General features: G+C 49.6%; 1 protein-coding gene and 1 long non-coding RNA gene across 4 annotated transcripts in view; one reads left to right on the top strand and one right to left on the bottom strand.

Moving 5' to 3' along the window:
* LOC140385595 (uncharacterized) overlaps window positions 1-27,486 on the top strand; it is a 130,978-nt gene that overhangs the window by 63,818 nt on the left and 39,674 nt on the right. The gene's annotated exons all lie outside the window — the stretch shown is intronic.
* Window positions 1-27,486, bottom strand: part of myom1b (myomesin 1b) — a 246,733-nt gene that overhangs the window by 1,400 nt on the left and 217,847 nt on the right. For all 3 annotated transcript variants that reach the window (XM_072467909.1, XM_072467907.1, XM_072467908.1), the window contains 5 exons: window positions 23,646-23,684; window positions 23,454-23,559; window positions 22,651-22,814; window positions 18,885-18,921; window positions 2,519-2,541 (listed from right to left, as the gene is read on the bottom strand). In XM_072467909.1, the coding sequence (XP_072324010.1) occupies window positions 2,519-2,541; window positions 18,885-18,921; window positions 22,651-22,814; window positions 23,454-23,559; window positions 23,646-23,684 (369 nt within the window). The remainder of the gene's footprint in view (window positions 1-2,518; window positions 2,542-18,884; window positions 18,922-22,650; window positions 22,815-23,453; window positions 23,560-23,645; window positions 23,685-27,486) is intronic.

Consider the following 27,486-nt stretch of genomic DNA (forward strand, 5'->3'; position numbering starts at 1 on the left):
TTAAACCCTTGCATGGGTATCCCAGAAAGGAATTGCATATCTATAGGTATGTAATTGAAATAGTCTAAATGAATGGTGGAATAGGGCCTTTGAATGGAAGTACCTCATAGAGGTACTGGAACAGTTTGAGTTTGGGTTTGGGCCAGGGTTTACCTCCTGGGTGAAACTACTATACAGTGCTCCCATGGTGAGTGTACCACTGCTCAGCATACTTTCAGCTGCACAGAGGCGCGAGGCAGGCATGCCATTATCCTTACTGCTGTTCATTCTGGCAATCGAGCCACTGGTGATTGCCCTCAGAGCGGCAAAAGGATGGAGAGGTATCCAGAGGAGAGACATTGAGCATATAGTCTCACTCTGTATGGATGACCTATCCCATCTGCAACAACCATAGGTTCACTTCCACGATAATGGACACCACCTTCAAAAAGTGGAGACAGGAAGAGGGGATGTTGATGGTTATGTACATAGACAATAGAGTAGTGACCCTGGGGGAACTCACAGAGAAGTTCCAGCTACCAAGAGGAAATGACTTGGGATAAATTCAGGTATAAACGTCCCCGCAAAAAAACAACTACGTATCCCCAGATACGAGGGGCTGGAATCTCCGCAGTCCCGTGCCAAAATCACATTCGGCGTGGGGGCAGAGAATACAATTTCACGCCGAAATCGGGCCTGCCGCCGGTCCGGCGATTCTCCGGGACCTGAGGATCGTGGAGTACTCCGCGCGGCTGGGGGTCCATTGGCAGAGGCCAGCCCAGCGATCCTATGCTCCTGACCGGCCGGGTTCAGATGGCATGGAACTAACCTGCTATTGCCAGTCAGGATGCTCGCGTGGAGTCCGCGGCCACCCTGGTGGGGGGGTAGGGGGGATCGGACACCGGTGGGAGGGCCTTATAGGCGGCTGGGGGATAGATCTGAGATCTTCGGGCAGGCGGCCAATCAGGGGGGTCTAGTTTTTATGTGTATCTCCGCGGTCCGAGTCTGCCATGGTGCTCGATGAAGCCGCTGGGGGCTGCCGCCATGCGCATGCGCAGATTCAAAACCGGAAGTGCGGAGGCCCGTATCTGCAGCTAAAGCTGCGTGAATTACTCTGGATCCCTGCTAGCGCCCTGCAGGTCATTGAATCAACTCCACTTTTCCCCAGGAATCTCCAGAATAAAATGGCAGCATTTTTACACCGGCGTGGGGACATAGTCCCAATTTGGGACACTCCTTAATAGAGGAACTGCAGGACATGGGCGACATAAGGGAGGGGAACTGTGCAGACATGTACGGGCAACTGCTGCAGGAGGCACATTCCCCCCTGAAGGAGACAAGGAAAAAATAGGAGGAGTCACTAGGCAAAGAGATAGGGGAGGACTCTGGATTGAAGCACTGCACAGGGTGAACTTCATGTGAGCAGGGCTGAGACTAACGCAGCTGAAGGTGGTATACAGAGTGCACCTAACCAGAACACGAATGAATAGGTTCTTCCTGGAGGTAGAGGACAAATGTTAACGGTGCCAGGGAGGCCCAGCCAACCACGCCCAAAAACTCTGAGGATGCCCCAGACTTGTTGAGTACTGGATGACCTTCTTTGAGGCCATGTCCAGGGCTGTGGGAGTGAGGGTGGGGCCATGCCTAAAGGTGGCAGTCTTCAGGGTATCAAATCAGCAAAAACTCTTCATGGGGAGGGGGACCGACGCCCTAGCCTTTGCCTCCCTGATCACCTGCCGGAGAATCCTGCTCAGCTGGCAATTGACAGCACCACGCAAGGCTGCAGACTGGCTGTACAATATGGTGCAATTTCTCAGGCTGGAAAAAATAAAATTCACCATCCATGGGTCGGAAGAAGGCTTCCACAAGACAAGTTGATGTTTCGAGACTTGTTCAAAGTCAGCAACCAGTAGAGTAAGGGGAGGAAGGGGAGAGGCACAGGTGAGCCACTGGGCTGAGAGGAAAAGGAAAGAGGGGGAGGGAAGGGGGCAGGGGGGAGGAAAGGAGGAGGGGAGGCGAAAGCACACAAAATGAATGCGAGGGAAACAAAGTCACAAGGGACGGGTCCAAGGTCAGGCTAAAGCCCAAACCAAATTATATATAAATGCCTGTAAATATGTGTTTTGGCCATGTTGGGGAATGTAAAATATGAATGCTGTCTAAAGTGGGGGTTTCGGCCACAGTTGTTGTGAAGATGCTCACTTGTGAATGTATGTGTTGGTTTTTGCTCAGTTTTGTAATTTATAAATTGATGAATATAAAATATGAAAATTCAATAAAACCATTTTGAAAAGAAATGAATGGTGGAATAAGCTTGAAGAGCTAAATGGCCCCCAGCTGTAACTATGTTCCTACATATCATCCAGAAAAATGATGGAATTTTTAATCGGCATGTTGAATTTATACCCTCATAAAAGACTGGCAATTTTATGTACAATGATTGCCAATTACCTGAACAATCCATTTATTAAAACTGCGATTTAACTATATAAAAATACTTACAATATCTTTATAAAATATCTGCAAATATGATACTCACTTCTTTCAGCGATTGCAGCCTGTCTGTTTAAAAAATCAAAAACAAAGTAGAGAATACATTAAAGCAAAAGTTGTTAATCTACATATGAAGCAATTATATGCATACACGGTGAGAATTATGAAGATATTTTGATATTGCCAGAACAGCAATGCCATAAAAACAGATTCTGCTTGATTTTTCTAATGGTGGTATTAAAAATAGAAATCCATTAAAGAGAAATGGGAAGTAATCAGTGTGGTGATGTTATCTTTTCTTTGTGACTGACTAAATGCAGAAACTTTAGAGACATTTAAAAATAAAATATATAAATAAAACGTATTGGTAGCAAATTACAATTCTCTGAAATGAATATTGTAATTTACAAATGCTTAACTTTCTTAAAGTTATTACTGGTTTACTGTTATTTACTGTTACTATAAGGTCTTTGAAAAACAGATGAATAAAGCAGTGCAGTGCATCCCTTAGGATCCAGTTACTTAACACATCAATCGCATCATACAAGAAGAACGTCCTAAATAGTACATTGTTGTGGTCATCATAATCCCCTGGAATAGTTAAAATTGTCCAAAGAATCACAAATATTATAGATTTTCTTTCCCCTAATGGCTCTTCTGTTTTACATTTCTCCCAAGAGACTACGCAGCACCCAAGGGATGTGGAGTCTCTTGATCTGACACACAACAACCAGATAAAACGGTAAAATTTTTCCAGTCTGATGTTTTGTATGTTCATATGAGTCGACCATTCAAACAGACCCAGGATAGTCTCAGGCGCAATCTCCAGCATGCGTTGTACTTGCTTATCTGGGTGTGGGCATTAGTGCAGGAACTAAGATAAGGAAATGTAAAATTGAATGTGCTGCTGCTTCAGACTACCATCCAATAATGATTCTTGAAAATACATACGCGTGGACAGCAGATTGACTCAGGATGGAATGAGCTGCTGAATTATCTAAGGGCTGGAGGTTGCAAGTTTACACCATTTCTTTCAAATGTCGCTTCTCCACCCCTTTTCCTGAAGGTGCTCTCTTTCTCAGCCTGCCCCATTGCCCAAAGAAAAGACTGAGGGTGCAATTTAACCACCACTTAGTAATAGTAATAATCTTTATTGTCACAAGTAGGCTTATATTACAATGAAGTTACTATGGAAATTCCCTCGTCGCCACATTCCGGCGCCTGTTCTGGTACATAGAGGGAGAATTCAGAATGTCCAAATTACCTAAAAGCATATCTTTCGGGACTAGTGGGAGGTCACTGTCTGTGCGGAGTCTGCACATTCTTCCACGTGTATGCGTGGGTTTCCTCCGGATGCTCCGTTTTCCTCCCGCAGTCCAAAGATGTGCAGATTAGGTGAATTGGCCATGCTAAATTGTCCTTCGTGTCCAAAAAGGTGAGGTGGGATTACTGGGTTATGGGGATAGGGTTGAGGTGTGGGCTTAAGTAGGGTGCTCTTTCCAAGGGCCGGTGCAGATCGATAGGCCGAATGGCCTCCTTCTGCACTGTAAATCCTATGATTCTATGAAACCGGAGCACCCTGAGGAAACCCACACAGATACGGGGAGAACGTGCAGACTCTACACAGACAGTGATCCAGCCAGGAATCGAACCTGGGACCCTGCCGCTGTGAAGCCACAGTGCTAACCACTGTGCTACCGTGCTGCCCATGATGCGCCCGGTGCAGATCTGGGTGCGCCAGTTCAATAGCGGGAAAGGCCAAAATCGAGATTCCCGCCAGGCAAGAATCAATTTGCCATCTAACCGGCCTGATCCTGATGGAAAGTTCTGGCTCTCGCCCAAATATGGCGAGCATATCATTCATCCCAATTAGCATCAATTTCCACCTCATTAGCGAGATTGAAGTCAAATGTAACAGCCTCCCAGGAATTATACGGCTCCCCAGTGAGAAATCACATGGGCATCGTTTCGTACTCTTTTTAAAAAATGAGAAGCTGGTGCAATGGCTGCTGAGGGGAATTGAGGAGGTGAGTAGCCATTTCCATTTTCGGGTATGCAGCTCAAGGGCACTGGAGCTGCTGTCCCTGTCTCGAGGTGGGGTGGGGGAACGGAACCCATCAAAGGGGTACGGCTTGGTCAGGAGCTGAAGCGTTCCAGGTCAGGGGTGAGGGGCTTTTTGTCTGTAAGGCTGCCAAGCCATCTGTAAATATTATGGATACCCATAATGGGGGTAACAACAGCTACTGCCTGTCTGTCCTACCAAACACTTCCAGGACTGAGCCCTGTTCTTGGTTATATGCTGAAGGTCACTTTATTCCCTTTTTCTGTGAGCAGCCTCTAACTTCACAGCTGAAGGCTATTGCTAATAAGGGATTGGCCTTGTTAGTTGTGCGAGCACTTCACAGCTCCAGATTGTGTTTTCGGCTTGCTCCTTCTGGCGGCCGAGGCTGCCTGGAGGCTGCTGTTGCTATTTCCTTCCTTTTCAGTCGCCGGAAAGAAAGGCAATTTTTTTCTAAGATACCTGGGTCCTGGAACACTGGGCTTAGGGGGACGCATGAGTCCAGGAGGCAATCCGGTTTGAAGCAAGAAGACGCTGTGGGACCTGGTGCGGGCATTGTTCCAATGGGCCACCTACTAACGTCATTGAAGAAAAGCTATCACAGGTTGCTGATGGTTTTGTTCATGGTTTAGTGAGCGGTGCATGTAACTGGCATGTCACCGCGGGTTCAGCACGCTGGTAAGGGTATTCAACTGCACCTTGAGCGCCAGGATTTGGTTCTGGTGAGATTTGGTCGTGTGGGAGGGTCTGCACAGCTGTGGCTCGTGGATGGAAATTGGCACCGATATGTGAAACAAGTAACACATTGATGAACAATTAATAGCCGGGATTCTCCGAAATCCCGGCCAAGTGTTGACGCCGGCGTCAAAACTGGCGCGAGCGACGCCGGCGTCAACAGGCCTCCAGGCCCAGGTATTCACCCTTTCTTCGGGGGCTAGCACGGCGCCGGAGTGCTGTGCGCTCGAAAACCACGGCTGGCGCGGATCCGCGCATTCGCGTGGGTTGCCGTCTCCGCGCCGGCCTCTGGGCAATATGGCGGAGCCCTACAGGGGCCCGGCACGGAGCAACATAGGCCCCCCCCCCGGAATTAGCCCGCCCGCCGATCGGTAGGCCCCGATCGCGGGCCTGACCACCGTGGAGGACGCCCCCTGGAGTCGGATCCCCCCGCCCCCCACCAGAACCGCCCCCGCAGTCAGAACACCGAGGTTCCGCCGGGTGGGACCATATGTAACCCACGCCGGCGGGGCTCGGCGGAACTCAGTGGGCACTCGCCGCGGGCTCGATTGCTGCTTATTCTCCGGTCACCGGAGAATCGGCGGCTAGGCGTCAGAGCAGCGTGCCGCGACTCGCGCGCCCCCCCCCCCCCCCCGGCGATTCTCTGACCCGGCGCGGGATCGGACAATCCCAGCCCATTTCTATAACAAAGTTCTGGACATGATAACACATTTTCAGGATTATCGTCCGTTTTAGCTGAGGAACCTACAAGGGTTTTTTTGATTGTTTTTTGTTCGTGAAAATGAGCTGATATAGCCTTGGATTGGTACCAATATAGAAGGTGATGTTTCCTTGCTGTTTAATGGTTAGTGTGACATGTGGAATGTTATGTAGTTGATTTTCAAATCTTTGTTACTCTTGACCATTTAACAAACTAAATATTCTCAAGTGGATTCTTGTGGGTGCATGTTCCATGTCTCAGACGATGATTATTGCATCAGCAGCATAAGAGGTAGAAGCCAATAATCAGACACTCAAAGAGCTGGAATTCAGCATTGGGGATATCCTCGTGATCAAAGGGTGTGTGTGTGGATCAGGGGAGGGTAGCTGAGAATGGTCTCCCTAATGTTCCTGCAGGGGTCTAGAGTCTGGCATTTGGAGCTCCTGATGTGGCCGGAGGTGAGTGTGCAAAGCGAGATTCTCCAGCACAACTGATTTGGTGGATATCACTCAGAGAGAAGGCCGGATACGTAAGGGTAGGGAGGCTTGGGGATTTGCGGGTCATGGGGTGGAAGCTCTGACTGATTGCTGGTCTCTCTCCTCCAATTCCTTACAGATACCAAAATCGATGGTGGTGTCAGTCCCGCGGAGGCACCTCTCGGGGTACTGGCGCAACCCAAGCGGCTAGACTCTGGAGAAGGCAGCAACGTCGACGGAGGCTAGAGGTGGCATCTCAGGTGCAGGGGCCGCTGCACACTCTGAAGACCTGGCTGCCCATCAGGCCGAGGAGGAACTCAGAGGAGGACACAGTGTATCCAACTGCTGCAAATGTGGATCTGATGCCTGACCGCTCTGATGGCGCAATACAATACACCCCCCTCCACATCCCCCCAGTGAGTCTCCTGCTTTGTGGTGATCTGCTGTGTCCTCCACAACCTGGCACAGCACAGGGGCACTATGCTGGAGAAGGAGGAGGGACATGCGGCCTTGCCTGAGGAGGCAGAGGAGGAGCTGGACCAGCAGGGGATGATGGACAAGCCCGGGCAGGAGTTGCAGGAGGGGCTGGAAGTTGGAGGACAGGCGGTGACAAGGATCTGGATGTCTGGAGGACCAGGGAGGCCCTTATTCTTGCCTACCTCTCATTAGACAGGCCTATGACCATAAGCTGAACCCCTCCCCCAATTCCCCTCCTTCCCCCATTACCAACCGACCTTCCCACACTTCCTCTCTTCCCAACCCAAACTACCCTGTCCCACCCTCCCAAGGTGATGGGCCTGTGTCGGATCTGTCAGCGTGACGAATGTGATATAAAATAGTTACTTTAGAGTTACTAGTTAATGTAATGTAGAAATAAGCCACTTTGATTTTTGCAGTTAGGGACAAAGGAATTTGAGACCGCATGGAAAAAGCAGGAAGAGGTGTGTCTATGAGAGTGAGACTGCATTGATAGGGGCCAGAGAAAGGGATTGGAAGTGAGCCAATCAGAATAGATCGAACAGGTCAGGAGGGACATAGGCTGACCTATGTCCGTCGAGTATGTGAAACTTGATACCATTTGAATTGATTTTGCAGAGATCTCTTTGTCTTTTAGTCAGTCGTTTTCTGGAGTGTAAGAGGCAGGATGTCCTGTTACATTTCTGTAAGATGATTCAAGCTTGCAAGCTAAATAAATAACTTCTGTTTACGTGCGAATCCGTCTCAACTTTTATTGAGGCCAGACTGACAGAGAAAGAAATTTGGAGATCAACAAGCGGGTCAATATACAAAGCAGGCGAGTGATGATCACTCGCTGTGAGGTAACCTCTGCTGTGCCTCAGTTTATGCTAAAGTCTAACTCATGTCTTTCTGCTGACAGCACGCTCACCCCCATCCTCTGAATGGGGTCTGCATCAGAGGAGATTGATCTTGGACCCTTGGACCCGGGGGCTGAGGGTGTGGGGAGTGGAGGGCAACAGGGGGTGCGGGTTCAGACAGGCCTACTGTGAGAATTAACGTGACAGAGGCATCACATGTATCGGGTGTAACATGTTTTAAAAATGAACATTGGAAATTCCCATTGCCTCTAGCTAGAGATAGTGACCCCCGCAACCCCCCCCCCCCTCCCCTCCCCCCCCCAGTGCCCACTCAGAGATCCTCTCTCTTTTGATATTTTGTGGTCTACTGCTACGTCTAGGTGTGTCCCCAGGATGCATATCAGAAGTGGAGGCAGCCTGCTGCTTTCTGCGCCCTGTGGCCTTTGATGCTCTTGGTGCACATCCTATGGAGGGCCTGGAGCAGGAGGGCCCTGGCTGACTTACCATTTTCACAGACATCACCGTGCCATCCTATTCTGCCCGCTGTCCTTGCGAAATGCTAGTGTCAGGAGGGGGGATTCTGAAGAACTGAAGCCGTCCGTCGTTTCCTTGGTGGCAGGCCCAGGGTTGGCCTCGAACACTTCCTCTTTCATGACGGTGACCGTAGGGCCCTGGGAGTCTCCATGGGATGGAAGGGCAGCTGGAGTGAGCTGCAGAGGCTTCTGCATGATCTGGCTCTGCCAGTCCTGGAACCTCCCCATTGTCTGCACCATGGTGTTGATGCCCTCAGCTATGCTCCTCAGCGACTGGGTCACGTTCTGCAGTGCCCTAGCAATGTCCACTTACGTCTGAGACACGTCCCTCAGTGGCTGAGACATGCTCGGCAGTGCCTTGGCAAGTTCATCTATGTCTGGAACATGTCCCTCTTCGACTGGGATACAATGTCGAGGCCATCAGCAATGGTCATCAGGGGCTGAGCCATGCCTTCTCACCACCACTCAAGATGCTGACCTCGTGCTGCAGGCTTTCCACTGTGGTCACCACCCTAGCAGTGTTGGCCTCGATGCCACTCATTGTTGACATTATCTCCTGTGCCCATAACCTATGGGACTTCTCCAATCACTGGAATGTCACTGGTATCCCCTCCTGAATCTCCCGGCCGTGTCGGGCACCTGCATTAGCTGAATAATGAGCATGAAGATCGGATGTGGGGAGGGTGCGATGTGTCAGCCAGTGATTTGTGGCGGAGAGGGGGGTGTGGGAATTTGAGGGGTGGCAGGCGGAACTGATGCCAGAAGAAAGGTGGTAACTTACCCTTACAGCTCGGTGGAGGTCGTTGGTCTTCTTCCAAAATTGGACGCTGGCCCTCCTCATCATGCTGCCTGCACTGGCAGCTGCTGCCACTGCCTCCCAGGTGGTATTGCTGACCCTGCTACTGGCCCTCCAACCCCTTTGGGGGAACAGGATGTTCTGCCTCACAGCAATGGCATCGAGAAGACTGGCTAGGTCCGCATCCCAAAGCAAGGGGCAGGTCTGCGCTCTGCCATGCTTATGTATTGATTGGAGTGGGAGAATTTAAAAGCAGCTTTCCCTTGTTAGGGGCAAGACGCTGAGGCGTGAGTCTGGCGAATCAGACGGCGAGACAGCCAGTAATGGCGAGAAGTTTGTGGGGGGCCCATTTCTGGAACTAAGTGCCGTAAAATATGGGCCGCGAACTCGCCAATGCGCCATCGAGAGACACTCTGACAATCACGCCCAAAATGACACTAAGAAATATTTCAGTTAAATCGCACCCAGATTCTGTTTCAGCCTTCAGTTTTCTTTGCCCTGCCTTCTAGACCAATTGTTTCAGCTTTTAGGTTGTTGAAAAGAAGAAGTTAATGTTTTGGAGATTTTAATATGCTTGAATTTATATTCTACCGGACATGTGTATGGTTGTGGCATTTATTTGATCAGATTTATCTCATAAATGGCTTATTGCAAGAAGATTGAGTAACATTTAGCTTACTGATAAACTCCATATTCAACCTTATTCATCACACTAGAGCAGATTAGAGCTTTCTTGTGGTAGCTATCAGACTCAGCTTGTAATTCCTTGCTTGTTGTCTTTTTATAGTTTTTACCTGCCATTAGTTCTGTTGGAACACAGAGAATTGCCACGTGCAGAGAATTCTGTTGGAACACAGAGAATTGCCACGTGCAGAGAATTCTGTTGGAACACAGAGAATTGCCACGTGCAGAGAATTCTGTTGGAACACAGAGAATTGCCACGTGCAGAGAATTCTGTTGGAACACAGAGAATTGCCACGTGCAGAGAATTCTGTTGGAACACAGAGAATTGCCACGTGCAGAGAATTCTGTTGGAACACAGAGAATTGCCACGTGCAGAGAATTCTGTTGGAACACAGAGAATTGCCACGTGCAGAGAATTCTGTTGGAACACAGAGAATTGCCATGTGCAGAGAATTCTGTTGGAACACAGAGAATTGCCACGTGCAGAGAATTCTGTTGGAACACAGAGAATTGCCACGTGCAGAGAATTCTGTTGGAACACAGAGAATTGCCACGTGCAGAGAATTCTGTTGGAACACAGAGAATTGCCACGTGCAGAGAATTCTGTTGGAACACAGAGAATTGCCACGTGCAGAGAATTCTGTTGGAACACAGAGAATTGCCACGTGCAGAGAATTCTGTTGGAACACAGAGAATTGCCACGTGCAGAGAATTCTGTTGGAACACAGAGAATTGCCACGTGCAGAGAATTCTGTTGGAACACAGAGAATTGCCACGTGCAGAGAATTCTGTTGGAACACAGAGAATTGCCATGTGCAGAGAATTCTGTTGGAACACAGAGAATTGCCACGTGCAGAGAATTCTGTTGGAACACAGAGAATTGCCACGTGCAGAGAATTCTGTTGGAACACAGAGAATTGCCACGTGCAGAGAATTCTGTTGGAACACAGAGAATTGCCACGTGCAGAGAATTCTGTTGGAACACAGAGAATTGCCACGTGCAGAGAATTCTGTTGGAACACAGAGAATTGCCACGTGCAGAGAATTCTGTTGGAACACAGAGAATTGCCACGTGCAGAGAATTCTGTTGGAACACAGAGAATTGCCACGTGCAGAGAATTCTGTTGGAACACAGAGAATTGACACGTGCAGAGAATTCTGTTGGAACACAGAAGGCGGGATTCTCCACTCCCGCGCCGAGTGCCCACGCCGTCGTGAACGGTGTCGAGGTTCTCGACGGTGCAAAATGGCCCCTATCCCGACCGATGCAGGGCCCGATAATGGGCCAGGAGCCGGGCTGCGTCATCTACACGCGCCAGGCCTTGTCGCCCATGTAAAAGCGGCGCCGCATACATGACGCGGCCGGCGCCGCATAACGGGCATCATCCGCGCATGCGCGGGTTGGCCGGCGCCAACCCGCGCATGCGTGGTTGCCGTCCTCTCTAAGTCCGCCCCGCAAAAAGATGGGGGGGCGGATATTCCTCCACGTCAGCTGCTGTGGACCTCCGCGATGGCCGACGCGGAGATGAACCCCCTGATGCACAATCAATTACTCTCGAGACAAGGAATAGGCTTTAATCTGCCAGAACTGTTCCCCAGCAGCTTCAATACAGAAAGTGAAGGCTGCTGGGACGGCATCGGTACTTATACTCCGCCTCTCAGGGCGGAGCTATGTACATCAGCCAATGGTAGACTTCTGGGTCTAGCCAATGGTCATCCACCTCTCAGGTACCGCAATACCTGGTATTACCACATTCACCCCCTGTTAAAAAAGAGCCCGGCGGGGTGATGGCCAGCGTTACTGTCGCCTTTTGCATGGTAGGACCAGGTATGGAGGTGCCATGATGTCGAGGGTAATAGCAAAGTGTTCATGGTGCAGCAATCAGTCGATCGGGTGGCCTGGTCGTCCTTCTGGAGCGTCTGGGCTTCGGCGGTGATCCTGATGGGGGTCCCGGCGGTTGCGACTCCGGAAAAGTGGTGTCGTCCTCCCAGGTAGCTTGGTCACCCCTAGGCGGTGCTGTTGGGGCGAAAGGTGGGCAGGGGGGGCGCCTGTAGGGGGCGTCGGGGCTTGTTCGGGCCGAGGCAGGGGCGGCGGGAGTACTGACCCTCCGGTCAGGTGCTGCGGGGAGGGTGGGGGTGGGGGTGGGGGCACTGGAGCGGGTGCGCATGGGGCTCCGGCGGGCGCCAGGTCCCGAAGGGAGACCGTGTCTTGGCGGCCGTCAGGGAACACTACATAGGCGTACTGGGGGTTGGCGTGCAGCAGGTGGACCCTCTCAACCAACGGGTCCGACTTGTGCGCCCTCACATGTCTCCATGGCAGGATGGGTCCGGGTGTCGCTAGCCAGGTTGGGAGCAAGGTCCCGGAGGAGGACTTCCTGGGGAAAACAAGGAGACATTCATGAGGTGTCTGATTTGTGGTAGTACAGAGCAGCGACCGGATGGAGTGAAGGGCCACTGGGAGGACTTCCTGCCAGCGGGAGACTGGGAGATTCCTAGACCGTCGGGCCAGCAGGACGGTCTTCCAGACCGTGCCGTTCTCCCTCTCAACCTGCCCGTTTCCCCGGGGGTTGTAACTGGTCGTCCTGCTCGAGGCGATGCCTTTGCTGAGCAGGAATTGACGTAATTCGTCACTCATAAAGGAGGACCCCCTATCACTGTGAATGTATGCGGGGAAGCCGAACAGTGTAAAGATACCCTGGAGGGCCTTGATGACGGTGGTTGTGGTCATGTCTGGGCAGGGGATGGCGAATGGGAACCGGGAGTACTCGTCAATCACGTTCAGGAAGTACTTGTTGCGGTCGGTGGAGGGGAGGGGGCCTTTGAAATCCATGCTGAGGCGTTCAAAGGGACAGGAAGCCTTTATCAGGTGCTCCCTCTCTGGGCAGTAGAAGTGCGGTTTGCACTCCGCGCAGATTTGGCAGTCTCTGGTGACTGACCTGACCTCCTCAATGGAGTAGGGCAGGTTGCGGATCTTGATAAAATGAAAGAAACGAGTGACCCCCGGGCGGCAGAGGTCCTCGTGGAGGGATTGGAGGCGGTCCACTTGAGCGGGGCACAAGTGCCGCGGGACAGGGCATCAGGAGGCTCGTTCAGCTTCCCGGGACAGTACAAGATCTCGTAATTGTAGGTGGAGAGTTCTATCCTCCACCGCAAGATCTTGTCGTTCTTAATCTTGCCCCCCCTGTGCATTATCGAACATGAAGGCAACCGACCATTGGTCCGTGAGGAGAGTGAATCTCCTGCCGGCCAGGTAATGCCTCCAGTGTCGCACAGCTTCTACTATGGCCTGGGCCTCCTTTTCGACCGAGGAGTGGCGAATTTCGGAAGCATGGAGGGTGCGGGAGAAGAAAGCCACGGGCCTGCCCGCTTGGTTGGGGGTGGCCACCAGAGCTACGTCGGACGCATCGCTCCCGACCTGGAAGGGGAGGGACTCTTCGATGGCGCGCATCGTGGCTTTTGCGATGTCCGCTTTGATGCGGCAGAAAGCCTGGCAGGCCTCCGTCGTCAGGGGGAAGGTTGTGGACTGGATCAGGGGTCGAGCCTTGTCTGCGTAGTTGGGGACCCACTGTGCATAATAGCTTAAGAAGCCGAGGCAGCGCTTTAGGGCCCTGGGGCAGTGAGGGAGGGGGATCTCCATGAGGGGGCGCATGCGTTCAGGGTCGGGGCCTATAACTCCACTTTGCACTACGTAGCCTAGAATGGCTAGACGGTCGGTGCTAAACACGCATTTATCCTTATTGTAAGTCAGATTAAGGATATTTGCGGTCTGGAGAAATTTTTGAAGGTTGGTGTCGTGGTCCTGCTGGTCATGGCCGCAGATGGTTACGTTATCGAGATACGGGAACATTGCGCGTAAGCCATACCGGTCAACCATTCGGTCCATCTCACGCTGGAAGACCGAGACCCCGTTCGTGACACCGAAGGGAACCCTTAAAAAGTGATAGAGCCGCCCATCTGCCTCGACGGCAGTGTACTGGCGGTCACCATTACGGAGGGGTAGCTGGTGGTAGGCAGACTTGAGATCCACCGTGGAGAAAACCTTGTATTGCGCAATCCTGTTTACCAGGTCGGCTATACGGGGGAGAGGGTACGCATCCAGCTGCGTTGATGGTCTGGCTGTAGTCAATGACCATCCTATTTTTCTCCCCGGTCTTTACCACCACTATTTGAGCCCTCCAGGGACTGTTGCTCGCTTCGATGACCCCTTCCCTCAGCAGCCTTTGGACCTCCGACCTGATAAAGGTCCTGTCCTGGGTACTGTACCGTCTACTCCTGGTGGCGACGGGTTTGCAATCCGGGGTGAGGTTCGCAAACAGGGAAGGCGGGTCGACCTTAAGGGTCGCGAGGCCGCAGACAGTAAGGGGGGGTATAGGGCCGCCAAATTTAAAAGTCAGGCTTTGCAGATGGCACTGGAAATCCAGCCCAAGGAGAGTGGCTGCGCAGAGGTGCAGCAGGACGTACAGGCGGAAATTGCGGAATTCCCTGCCTTGGACAGTGAGGTTCGCTAGGCAGAACCCCTTTATCTCCACCGCGTGTGACCCGGAGGCTAGGGAGATCCTTTGGTTTACGGGATGGGTGACAAGGGAACAGCGCCTTACCGTGTCGGGGTGAACAAAGCTTTCCGTGCTCCCAGAGTCGATCAAGCACGACGTCACGTGGCCGTTGATGGAGATCGTCGTTGTAGCTTTCGCAAGCGTCCGGGCCGACTCTGGTCCAGAGTCACCGAGGCCAGCTGCAGTAATGGAGAGTTCTGGTCGGGCAGCGTGTAGTCGGTTGTACTGGGGGCCCGGGGCCCCATCCAAGATGGCGTCAGCCATGGGTCGCACATGGAGTCCGGGGATGAAGAAGATGGCGGCGGCGAGGGACAAAATGGTGGCGTCCATCCGTCCAGCGTGGTGGCCGGGGGACAAAATGACCACGGCCGCTGGATGGCCGGGGCCTGAAAAGGGGGCTGCCGATAGTCGCTGGAGACCGCGGCCACGGCGCGGGCCTGGCAAACCCCGACATAGTGGCCCTTCTTGCCGCAACCTTTGCCGGTGGCGATGCGCGCCGGGCAGCTCGGGCGGGGATGATTCGCTTGCCCGCAGAAGAAACAGCGTTGTCCGGCGGCGTTAGCGGGCCGTCTCGCCGTGCAGGCTTGCAGGGTCAGAGGGGCTGCCACAACGGGGTGCCACGCAGCCCAGGGGAACGCCGCGCGTCTGGGAGCAAAAGCCAGCGCGTTGTTATACGCAACGTCCATGGATTCCGCCAGGGCCCGTGCCTCAGTAAGTCCCAATGTGTCCATTTCTAGGAACCTTCGGCGGATATCGGGGGAAGTCATACCTGCCACGAAAGCAACCCTGATCAAAAGTTCCGTGTGCTCGTTCCCCGAAACTGGTGGGCAGCCACAGTTTCGGCCGAGCACCAGCAGCGCCCGATAGAAGTCTTCCAGCATTTCTTCGGGGCTTTGCCTCCTAGTCGCCAGCAGGTGACGGGCGTAGACCTGGTTCACAGGGCAGATATAATGTCCTTCTAGCAGCTCGATAGTTGCAGCATAATTCTCCGCCTCCTCGATCAGAGGGTAGATCCCAGGGCTGACCCGCGAGCATAGAAGGTGCATCTTTTGTCTTTCTGTGGGGGTGTCGGCGGCCGTGTCGAGGTAGCCCTTAAAACACGCCAGCCAATGTTTGAAGATAGCAGCAGAGTTGTCCGCGTGGGGGCTGAGCTGAAGGCACTCCGGTTTGATACGGAGATTCATCCTTTCAACTGAAGTTGTAGCAGATTAAATTGATGCGCAATCAATTACTCTCGAGACAAGGAATAGGCTTTAATCTGCTAGAACTGTTCCCCAGCAGCTTCAATACAGAAAGTGAAGGCTGCTGGGACGGCATTGGTTCTTATAGTCCGCCTCTCAGGGCGGAGCTATGTACATCAGCCAACGGTAGACTCCTGGGTCTAGCCAATGGTCATCCACCTCTCAGGTACCGCAATACCTGGTATTACCACACCCCCCCTGCACATGCGCTGGGATGACGCCAGCACACGCTGAAGCTCCCGCGCATGCGCCAACTCGCCGGTGCGGCGCAAATCACTCCGGCACCAGCCTAGCCCCTGAAGGCGCGGAGGATTCCGCACCTTTGGGGCGGCCCGACACCGGAGTGGTTCACGCCACTGCTTCGCGCCGGAGTTGCCCGCCCCGCCGATTCCCGCAGAATCCCGCCTGAAGTGTTTCAGAAATATTGCTCAATCATCTGTGGCATTTCACAGAGAGGGTGGAATTCTCCCATTCTGAGGCTAAATGCTGTGGTGGGGGTGAGAATGTGGGATGTTCTCTGCTGCTGGGTGGGCGGTGGGAAAGTACACCAAATCTTCTGACCATGACCTCATTAATTATGCACCTGGATGTTTCACGCTGTGTTCAGTGACTGCGCAGGCATGGATGGTGGAAAGTCCACCATCACTGGGTGCCTTGATGAAAAGGCGCCTAACATCATTGACCCACTATTGAAGAAAGAAGGTGGACCTCCTGAAATTGAAGATGAATCTTTGGGTGCGCTCTGAGGCTGGAAAATGGATCTCATGTGACTGGAGATGGATGTCCAGAAACATTCTGAGGCTGGAAGATGGACCTCCTGAGAATGGAGATGGATCTCCAGGAACATTCTGGAACCGGAAAATGGACCTTTTGATAATGGAGAAGGATCTCCAGGAACATTCTGAGGCTAGAAGATGGTCTCTCTCCAGGACATTAATTTGGAACATTAAACTGGAAGGCCCATCTGCAGATGCTCCCCTGACCCACTGTTGTAGTGTTCCAGGTCCAGGATTGTCAAGGGTCTCCATCCGGAAGTCCGAAGGCAGCCCCAGGCATTGTTCATATGAGTCCCCACATCTTAATGTAATGTTGTTCCAAACGTGTTTCACGCCGATGTGTTTTCCCACTGGCATCGTAGAGAATCTGGTGTGGGAGGATCGGGCTTAACAGAATGCAAATAAGGTTTATGCTGGCTTCTGGCAAGTTTTCCGACCCATCATGGTGGGCACGAGCGGAAGATCCTGCTGCGAATTCACTATGAAACAGATTTCTGGTCATCCCACCATATTCTCCCCATGTCAAAATTCCATCCACATTGCTACAACCAAACTCTTTCGTTTGTGTGTTTATCCATCTAATTAAGGGACAATTTAGCATGGCCAATCCACCTATCCTGCACATCTTTGGGTTGAGGGGGTGAGACCCATGCAGACATGGCGAGAATGTTCAAACGCCACACAGACAGTGACCCGGGGCCAGGATCGAACCCGGATCCTCGGCGCTGTGAGACAGCAGTGCTAACCACTGCACCACCGTGCCACCCTGTCATGATCAAAGCCATGCAGGGTTGAAAGGCATGAAATTAATGAGATGGTTGTGGGGGGGGGGGGGGAGAGAGAGACAGAGAGAGACAGGTTATATGGAAGGAGATAAGAGAGAGTGGATTAAGAAAGTTGGACAGGGGCCAGGGTGGGGTGGAAAGAGAAAAAGCAAATAGTGGCAAATCCCACCCCTCAGGAGAGGGGGATGTTGAGTGAAGTGACTCTCTTCCTGAAGACTTGTCTTTATGTTTTTAACTGGGGATGAAAGGATTATGAAGGACTCGGCCATACTCCCTTAGGCTATGACATTTGATCCAGTTTGAACCTAACATACTTTCATTGATGGAGTATGCTCCATTTGCCTTCCCTCCTACAGAAATATAATTTGGTGGGGTGGGAGAGAAAGTGGGCGTGCGCGGTATTGTCAGTTTTTGCTCAGTGTTATGAGAGTTGTGAAAGGATATTGCAGCCTCAGTGCTGACCCACAACTCAGTGAGTCTGGAAAGGGGTGATGGAGAGTTACAAAACCTGCCGCTCTGTACTGCCTGTGCGCTTGGTGGAAGCGATGTGGTTCGGCTGGGGCAGGGGGTGTGCAGTATTGATACCCGCTGTTCAAAGCGTTACCTCAGCGGTACTATTCCTGTTCTGTATCAAAGAACTTGAGTGAGTGAATCGATTGAGCCTACACTGAGTAATGCCATGTTTTGGACACAATGTGGTCTGTCCTCTTAGGATGACATCCAATATCTCACGGTGCTATTTGAGAAGGAGCAGAGGCAGGCTCCTGGTCAATAATGATTTCTCAAGCAGCATCATAAAGCAGATTAACTCATCATTTATCTCATTGCTATTTGTCGGAGCATTCTGTAACTTGGCGGCTGCTGCATTCCCTCAAAACGACACTGACTGCACTGCCAAAATAATTCATTTCCTATAAAGTACTTTGGGAGTTCTTTCTTGTTTGGTTTTCCTGTTCAGCAGATCTGCTTTCTGCGACCAATGTTACTTCCCTGATGTATCAGTTTTCTGCTATTTCTTCAGTACTCGGGGAATTTGTGAACTTATGAGGGCTTCACACAGGCGGTGGGCGTGGAGAGGGCATTTTCATGAGGGTAGCTCTGCTGGCCAAGGATACACTACTGTTGAATGATTGTGAGGTGCAGGAACATAAAACGTTATCACATTGTTGTGAGGGAGAACGATGTCTCCCAGTTGAATACTTGTGATAAGTTGAAACAATGGCTGTGTAGGTTGGAGAGTGGGCATAGTTATAGTGATAGATTTATGAATTGATGGAACGGTTTAACAGCTTAATGGTTTAACACATGTTCTGAAATCCAGCAAATACGGAGTTCAAAAACTGCTACAGGCCCATCCCACTATAATGAAGTGTTCCTGACATTCACAAGTAGCATTGCAAAAAACAGTGTCATAGCCCCACCTACAGGACAAATGGGTAAATTTAATACATTTAATTAAATTTAATAGTATTTCGGTATGTTTTCAATGCATTAAGAAAAGGAATGTAGTAACTCACTTAATATTTAAAAATTATGCTAGATGTTAACTTAAACTCTAAAAAGTGCTTGTTTTCACACGGAATGTATGGCTGTCATACCATATCAAAGGTCACACATAAAGAATTAAGTTGTGAAAGGAACCACCTGCGGAGTACACTCCAGCAAGGAATCATTCTGAAAAAATATGAAAAAATTCCGCCCCAAGTCTTTAGGAAAAAATACAGGCAAACAATTTTTAGTAAAATTGGGTGTACTTACTTCAGCCTCTGGAATTCTGCAAAGGCTTCATCGAAAACTTGAAGAAGAAGAGAAACAGAATGGTTGGTAAATGTGTATGTAACACATTAGTTCACCTAGTTCACCAACTACATTGCAATGAAAACTATATCAATTTCATGCTCGGTAAAGAACTGGCTTTACCAGTTGCCTGTCGCAGAAATGGCCCGATTATCATTTCTATTGCTTCAAATGAGCTGTCAATTTACAATGCCAATTTTACACCAAAGCGACCAATTGAAAATCCACCCATTATGTTTATATTATTACTGCTGCTATCAGATTTTATTTGTTTTTATTTGGGCGGCATGGTGGCACAGTGGTTAGCACTGGACCCTGGTTCAATTCCAGCCTTGGGTGACTGGGTGGAGTTTTCACTTTCTCCCTATATCCGTGTGGATTTCCTCCGGGTGCTCCGGTTTCCTCCCACAGTCCAAAGATATACAGGTTAGGTGGATTGGCCATGCTAAATTGCCCCTTACTGTCCAAAGGTGTGCAGGTTAGATGGATTGGCCATGATAAATTGCCTCTTACTGTCCAAAGATGTGCAGGTTAGGTGGGGTTATGGGAATAGGGTGGGGGACTGTGTCTAGGAAGGGTACTCTTTCGGAGGGTCAATGCAGACTTGAAGGGCCGAATGGCATCGTTCTGCACTTTAGGGATTCTATTCTATGTTTTCACAGGTCACAACTCTGAGTTGATAACTGAAAGTGTAGTCCAGTGAGGTTCTTTGCCACTGCACTAATTCATCATAAAAATTATAAGATACAACTTTATGCCCGGATGTTATGACAGAAGAAAACTGAAGTCAGCAAACTGACTTGTTTGTAAAGAACCATTGTAATTGAATACCACCTCCTAATACAAATGGTGACAGAGCTGATGCCTTAACCTGTCTTAATCTGGCAGAAAGACAGATGTTATGGAAAGATCTGTGAGGTAAAGTGCTTTAGTGTCATATGGTTGATAAAATGGCGGAGCAGGTTCAATTAGCTGGATTACCTACTCCTGGTTTTGACAATCCTTGTTGAACTTGCTAATAAGCCTCACATACTGAGGAATTTGAAATGTATGGCTCAGTATGTAGCAGACAGGAAGCAGGAAATGATTCAGTCGAGCCTGTAAGTAGCATTCATTCTGATATTTTACTGTACTTGTCAGAAGCAATTAAACATCCTCTAATAGAAATAAAACTTATAAAAGAAGAAGAAAAAAATTCATACATAGTAAACAACTGCTAGATGTTTTAAACTATGCCCTCCATATGCAAAGTAGCTTTAACACAGCCGGGGGTAATATTACTAGATGATAATAGTCAGATGGCATCAATACTATGCAACTAGTATTTATGATTCCATCGTCACTCAGCCTTATAAATCTCTGCATAATATCTTTATTCTTGTACCCAACATACACAGGTTAACATTTTCACCCGCACATAATTGATAGATGAAATTCCAGTCCGTTATCCTCATCAATATCATTCTATTGATGAATGGAACTGTTATATGAAACAAATGAGCCCATTCATCAAGAAAATTTCCAGAACATTCGTTGTACTTGTATTTGAAACTATCACTTTTATTTTGCTTTTAACATTAGGAATTGGTCCTATTTATAATAAAGAGTAATGTCAGTCAGAGGAATGGAATGGTTTTTTCTCCACCTTTGAGCAGTACTAATATTATGCACACTCAGCTCATTTACAGTATGGAAAGCTTCCTATCAACATCCTGGGGGTTACTATTGAACACAAACTGAACTGGGCTAACCATATAAATACTGTGGCTACAAGAGCAAATAAGAGACTAGGAATCCTGTAGCAAATAGCTCAGCTCCTGACTCACAAAGCCTGTCCACCACCTACAAGGCACAAGTCAGGAGTTTGATGAAATACTCATCACTTGCCTGGATGAGTGCAGCTCCACCAACACTCAAGAAGTTCAACACCATCCAGGACAAAGCAACCCACTTGATTGACTACATCTTCAAATATTCAGCCCTCCACCACCAATGCACAATAGCAGCAGTGTGCACTGTCTACAAGACGCACTGCAGAAACTCACGAAGGCTCCTGAGGCAGCACCTTCCAAATACACAACCACAGCTATCTAGAAGGATTGGGAACGGATAGTTCCCGTCCAAGTCACTCACCACCTTGACTTGGAAATATATCGCCACTCCTTCACTGTCGTTGGATCGGAATCCTGGAACACCCTCCCTAACAGCACTGTTGGGGTGCCTACACAACTAGACTGCAGAGGTTCAGGAAGGCAGCTCACCAACATCTTCTCAAGGGAAATTAGGGATGGGCAATAAATGCTAGCATAGTCAACGACGTCCACATTACTTGAATGAACATAAAAGCAGACCTCAGTCCCAAATATATATGACACTGTTCTGTACCTGTGTGATGATTACATTATTATTTTTCTAAATGAAGTGTCCACCACAAAAACATTGAGATTATTTCCAGCACACTTTCCTTATGATCTCTGCAAACATCTGGGGCAAAATTCTCCCCCAACGGCGCGATGTCCGCAGACTGGCGCCAAAAACGGCGCCAATCAGACGGGCATCGCGCCGGCCCAAAGGTGCGGAATGCTCCGCATCTTTGGGGGCCGAGCCCCAACATTGAGGGGCTAGGCCGGCGCCGGAGGGATTTCCGCCCCGCCAGCTGGCGAAAATGGCGTTTGGTGCCCCGCCATCTGGCGGAAATGGCGTTTGGTGCCCCGCCAGCTGGCGTGGAAATGCGGCGCATGCGCGGGAGCGTCAGCGGCCGCCGACAGTTTCCCGCGCATGCGCAGTGGGGAGAGTCTCTTCCACCTCCGTCATGGTGGAGGCCGTGGCGGAGGCGGAAGGGAAAGAGTGCCCCCACGGCACAGGCCCGCCCGCGGATCGGTGGGCCCCGATCGCGGACCAGGCCACCGTGGGGGCACCCCCCGGGGTCAGATCACCCCGCGCCCCCCCCCCAGGACCCTGGAGCCCGCCCACGCCGCCTGGTCCCGCCAGTAAATACCAGGTTTGATTTACGTCGGCGGGACAGGCAATTCCTGGGCGGGGCTTCGGCCCATCCGGGCCGGAGAATCCAGCGGGGGGTCCCGCCAACCGGCGCGGCCCGATTCCCGCCCCCGCCCAATCTCCGGTACTGGAGACTTCGGCGGGGGCGGGGACGGGATTCACGGCGGCCAACGGCCATTCTCCGACCCCCCCGCCGGGGGGTCTATTAACAATAGAACTCAACAGCCTCACAGAGCCGAGTTCCCAGGTTCAATCCCCCTCTGGGTCACTGTCCATGTGAAGTTTGCACATTCTCCCCGTGCTTGCGTGGGTTTCGCCCCCACAACACAAAGATGTGCAGGATAGGTGGATGGAACATGCTAAATTGCCCCTTAATTGGAAAAAATTGAATTGGGTACTCTAAATTTAAAAAAAAAACAATAGAACTCAAGTCGCAGAAAAGAAAAACTGTTAGTGTTATTATAGTATTATAATCATTTTAACTGTCATTATATCATGTTTATATATGAAGACAAAAGTGGCAGGGATGCCTGCCAGTAAATTCTCCTGAAGCCATATGTGCGTGGAATGTGCTACATCCATGGGGGAATTCAAGTTTTACCCAGATCTTGTGCGAAGGGTCCTCCCCCAGAATTGCTGGGTTGGTATCAACATGCAAATAGATCAACAGTAATATTTTATTCCAATATTAAATGAACATGAATGGAAGTAGTTGTGTTTTTCTTACCTGACCCTGATAATTCAACTGATTTTTTGTGTCCTGTTTTTCCATCAAAGAGTTCAAGAGTGTATTTGCCTTTATCCTTCTCAGTGGGTTCATTGATCTGCAGCCAGAGCTGCTCTCCTGTAACACCGCTCTTCATTCTCTCTGTGGACGCAAGCTTTGTGTCGCTGAAGAAAGACACAAGGCATTAGAAAACAATCTAAACTTAGGATATGTTTTATTTCTAGCTTCCCCACAATCTAAGAACAAAGAACAAAAGAACAAAGAAAAGTACGGCCCTCCAAGCCTGTCCCGACCATGCTGCCCGTCAAAACTAAAATCTTCTGCACTTCCGGGATCCGTATCCCTCTATTCCCATCCTATTCATGTATTTGTCAAGATGCCCCTTAAATGTCACTATCGTCCCTGCTTCCACCACCGCCTCCGGCAGCGAGTTCCAGGCACCCACTACCCTCTGCGTAAAAAACTTGCCTCGTACATCTACTCTAAACCTTGCCCCTCGCACCTTAAACCTATGCCCCCTAGTAATTGACCCCTCTAACCTGGGAAAAAGCCTCTGACTATCCACTCTGTCTATGCCCCTCATAATTTTGTAGACGATGAAGAAGATGACAGTTTCAATAACAGACACAAAGCCTTACACCCCTCGACCTTTTCCCTGTAAAGATATAATAAAGGAGTGGGGTAGGTTATGTGAGCCTCACTTGTGGGGAGCATGGGTTGGCGAATTGGAAATGCAGGTTCTTCCAACTTGCATTGCTCCTAATTTTCCCATGCCAAATGTACAGAAGAAAGTAATCTCTTACTTGTGGTACCAGATGATCTTCAAATCGTCCAAGTAGTAAGAAATAAAAGAGTAGATTCTGATACCATGTTCTGTACTCTGTACCTTCAGATCTGTTGCAGTCTGAGCTATATTGTTAACAGAAACATTTATTTTAATACCCAATTTATAAGCACTGGAAAGTGTTGACAAGGCTTGTTCTGAGAACACTTACCAGCCGCACGGCAAACTTCACTTATCACATCATCGAAAGCTGTTAAATTAAGGATAAACAAGTTGAATATGACAGATTTCACAATTACAATTAAATTCTTTCCATCACAGTTACCCTAAATTTCATGATTGCAATGGTGCCTTCAAATTTGCAGTGTTGTGCTCTGCTTCACATCCTGCGTTTTGATAATAGTGTCCCACTCCTCCCCTCTGTATTACCATTAGATATGATAATACATCAACATCTGTGCATTTTGAGTGTGGAACTGCATTCGCAGAGGGCACTCTTCAGAAAATTACATGCTCGTAGATCAGGGTTTTACATTGATTTCAATGAATTCCTTTTAATTGCGCATTCCTGTAAATATCAAGCAATTGTACTTTTTTTCCCAAACTACTTGTGCTGGATTCTCCTATTCTGAAGTTATGATCCCACGCCGGCGTGGGAACGATGGGATTTTATGCCAGAGACAATGGGGTAAAACGGCCACCGATCCTCCGTTTGGCTGGGGGCTAGCATGCTGGCAGCATATAGCACCCGGCTCTCGCTGCTAATACGGCCCAAAGAATTGCCGGGTCCGTGGTCGCACATGCGCACGGCGGAGGCCTGCAGCAACTGTGCCATGCTGCATGGCGGATGTTTGAGGGCAAATCAACATCTGACATGTGGGAGGCTTTCAAGTGTCAGTTGAAAGGAATTAAGGACCGGCATGTTCCTGTGAGGAAGAAGGATAAATACGGCAATTTTCGGGAACCTTGGATAACGAGAGATATTGTAGGCCTCGTCAAAAAGAAAAAGGAGGCATTTGTCAGGGCTAAAAGGCTGGGAACAGACAAAGCCTGCGTGGAATATAAGGAAAGTAGGAAGGAACTTAAGCAAGGAGTCAGGAGGGCTAGAAGGGGTCACAAAAAGTCATTGGCAAATAGGGTTAAGGAAAATCCCAAGGCTTTTTACACGTACATAAAAAGCAAGAGGGTAGCCAGGGAAAGGGTTGGCCCACTGAAGGATAGGCAAGGGAATCTATGTGTGGAGCCAGAGGAAATGGGCGAGGTACTAAATGAATACTTTGCATCAGTATTCACCAAAGAGAAGGAATTGGTAGATGTTGAGTCTGGAGAAGGGTGTGTAAATAGCCTGGGTCACATTGAGATCCAAAAAGACGATGGGCGTCTTAAAAAATATTAAGGTAGATAGGTCCCCAGGGCCTGATGGGATCTACCCCAGAATACTGAAGGAGGCTGGAGAGGAAATTGCTGAGGCCTTGACAGAAATCTTTGGATCCTCACTGTCTTCAGCTGGAGAATAGCCAATGTTGTTCCTCTGTTTAAGAAGGGTAGCAAGGATAATCCAGGGAACTACAGGCCAGTGAGCCTTACTTCAGTGGTCGGGAAATTACTGGAGAGAATTCTTCGAGCCAGGATCTACTCCCATTTGGAAGCAAATGAACGTATTAGTGAGAGGCAGCATGGTTTTGTGAGTGTCTCACTAACTTGATAGAGTTTTTCGAGGAGGCCACAAAGATGATTGATGCAGGTAGGGCAGTGGATGTTGTCTATATGGACTTCAGTAAGGCCTTTGACAAGGTCCCTCAGGTAGACTAGTACAAAAGGTGAAGTCACACGGGATCAGGGGTGAGCTGGCAAGGTGGATACAGAACTGGCTAGGTCATAGAAGGCAGAGAGTAGCAATGGAAGGATGCTTTTCTAATTGGAGGGCTGTGACCAGTGGTGTACCGCAGGGATCAGTGCTGGGACCTTTGCTGTTCGTAGTATATATAAATGATTTGGAGGAAAATGTAACTGGTCTGATTAGTAAGTTTGCAGACGACACAAAGGTTAGTGGAATTGCGGATAGCGATGAGGACTGTCAGAGGATACAGCAGGATTTAGATTGTTTGGAGACTTGGGCGGAGAGATGGCAGATGGAGTTTAATCCGGACAAATGTGAGGTAATGCATTTTGGAAGGTCTAATGCAGGTAGGGAATATACAGTGAATGGTAGAACCCTCAAGAGTATTGAAAGTCAGAGAGATCTAGGTGTACAGGTCCACAGGTCACTGAAAGGGGCAACACGGGTGGAGAAGGTAGTCAAGAAGGCATACGGCATGCTTGCCTTCATTGGCCGGGGCATTGAGTATAAGAATTGGCAAGTCATGTTGCAGCTGTATAGAACCTTAGTTAGGCCTTAGTATAGTGTTCAATTCTGGTCGCCACACTACCAGAAGCATGTGGAGGCTTTAGAGAGGGTGCAGAAGAGATTTACCAGAATGTTGCCTGGTATGGAGGGCATTAGCTATGAGGAGCGGTTGAATAAACTCGGTTTGTTCTCAGTGGAACGAAGGAGGTTGAGGGGAGACCTGATAGAGGTATACAAAATTATGAGGGGCATAGACAGAGTGGATAGTCAGAGGCTTTTCCCCAGGGTAGAGGGGTCAATTACTAGGGGGCATAGGTTTAAGGTGAGAGGGGCAAGGTTTAGAGTAGATGTACGAGGCAAGTTTTTTACGCAGAGGGTAGTGGGTGCCTGGAACTCGCTACCGGAGGAGGTGGTGGAAGCAGGGACGATAGTGACATTTAAGGGGCATCTTGACAAATACATGAATAGGATGGGAATAGAGGGATACGGACCCAGGAAGTGTAGAAGATTGTAGTTTAGTCGGGCAGCATGGTCGGCACGGGCTTGGAGGGCCGAAGGGCCTGTTCCTGTGCTGTACATTTCTTTGTTCTTTGTGCGGCCTCAGCCGTGCGTTCCCCACTGCGGCCCTCTATCTAACCAGAGTGATGTTTAATAGTATTGTGTTTCTTGGTGTTGCGAGTGCCAGGAAACACGTGACTAAACACACTCACGATGGGACTTAATTTAGTTAAATCACGCCCTTAATGCCCAACACCCGCCTACAATTAAAAACAACGGACAATTAACAGATTCCTTTCTCAATCTTGAAATAAAAAATAGGAGTTTATACGTACAATCAAAATTTCAAAACCAATGAAATCAAAGACCTCTATATTCTATAGAAAGCATTACATTACAAGATGCCCTCTAGGACACCTAACAATTTTCTCATACATACATTTCTTTTTGTAACACAGTTGGATAGCTGATGCCTTGCATCCACCCATTTAAGTTTAGAGATTTTTTTCCTCTCCAGGGCATTTGACTCACCACAACAGGGTGGGTCTGTGTCTTTTCTCACTCACATTTTTTGAAGCATGTAAATTATCTTACAAGGAATGATTACCTACATACCATTCAATCAGTATACTATCTTCATAATGCCTATTGTGTAGAATCTCAATTAAAATATTGGACAAAATTGAATCCCATACCTACTGCTTCCACAACAACCAGTAATTCTTTTTACAGCCAGAGCACATTTAACAAGCCTTTTTATTTGTTTTGTTTCCCAAGCTAAAGGGCAATTTTTTTCTATCCTCATTCATCAGAAATAATGGGCTGGATTCTCCAAAAATCGGGCTACGTCCAGGGTCAAAACGCTGGTGTTTTATTCTGGACTTTCCTTAAGAAAGTCCTGAGTGATCTCCAACCTGCAGGGGGCTTGCAGGACCCCGGAGTGCTTCTTGCAGCTCTGGCTGCGGATATGGGGCCCCACACTTCCCGTCGGGCGTCCGCGCAGGCGCACGACGGCGGCCTATGCCCCGTGCGACATGGAGGACTCAGCCGGCGCACCTGGACCAGGAAAGAAGGTCCCAACGATCGACCCCGCGCCGCTCCATATTACCCGCTCAATCGCCTCCCCCCCCCCGCCCCCGCCCCCGGTAATTGATCCCCACACCCCCACCAGCACGGCCACGGACTGAGTCCGCAGCCGCCTCCCAAG

This window comes from Scyliorhinus torazame, chromosome 11 (assembly GCF_047496885.1).
Source record: "Scyliorhinus torazame isolate Kashiwa2021f chromosome 11, sScyTor2.1, whole genome shotgun sequence".
Lineage (NCBI taxonomy): Eukaryota > Metazoa > Chordata > Chondrichthyes > Carcharhiniformes > Scyliorhinidae > Scyliorhinus > Scyliorhinus torazame.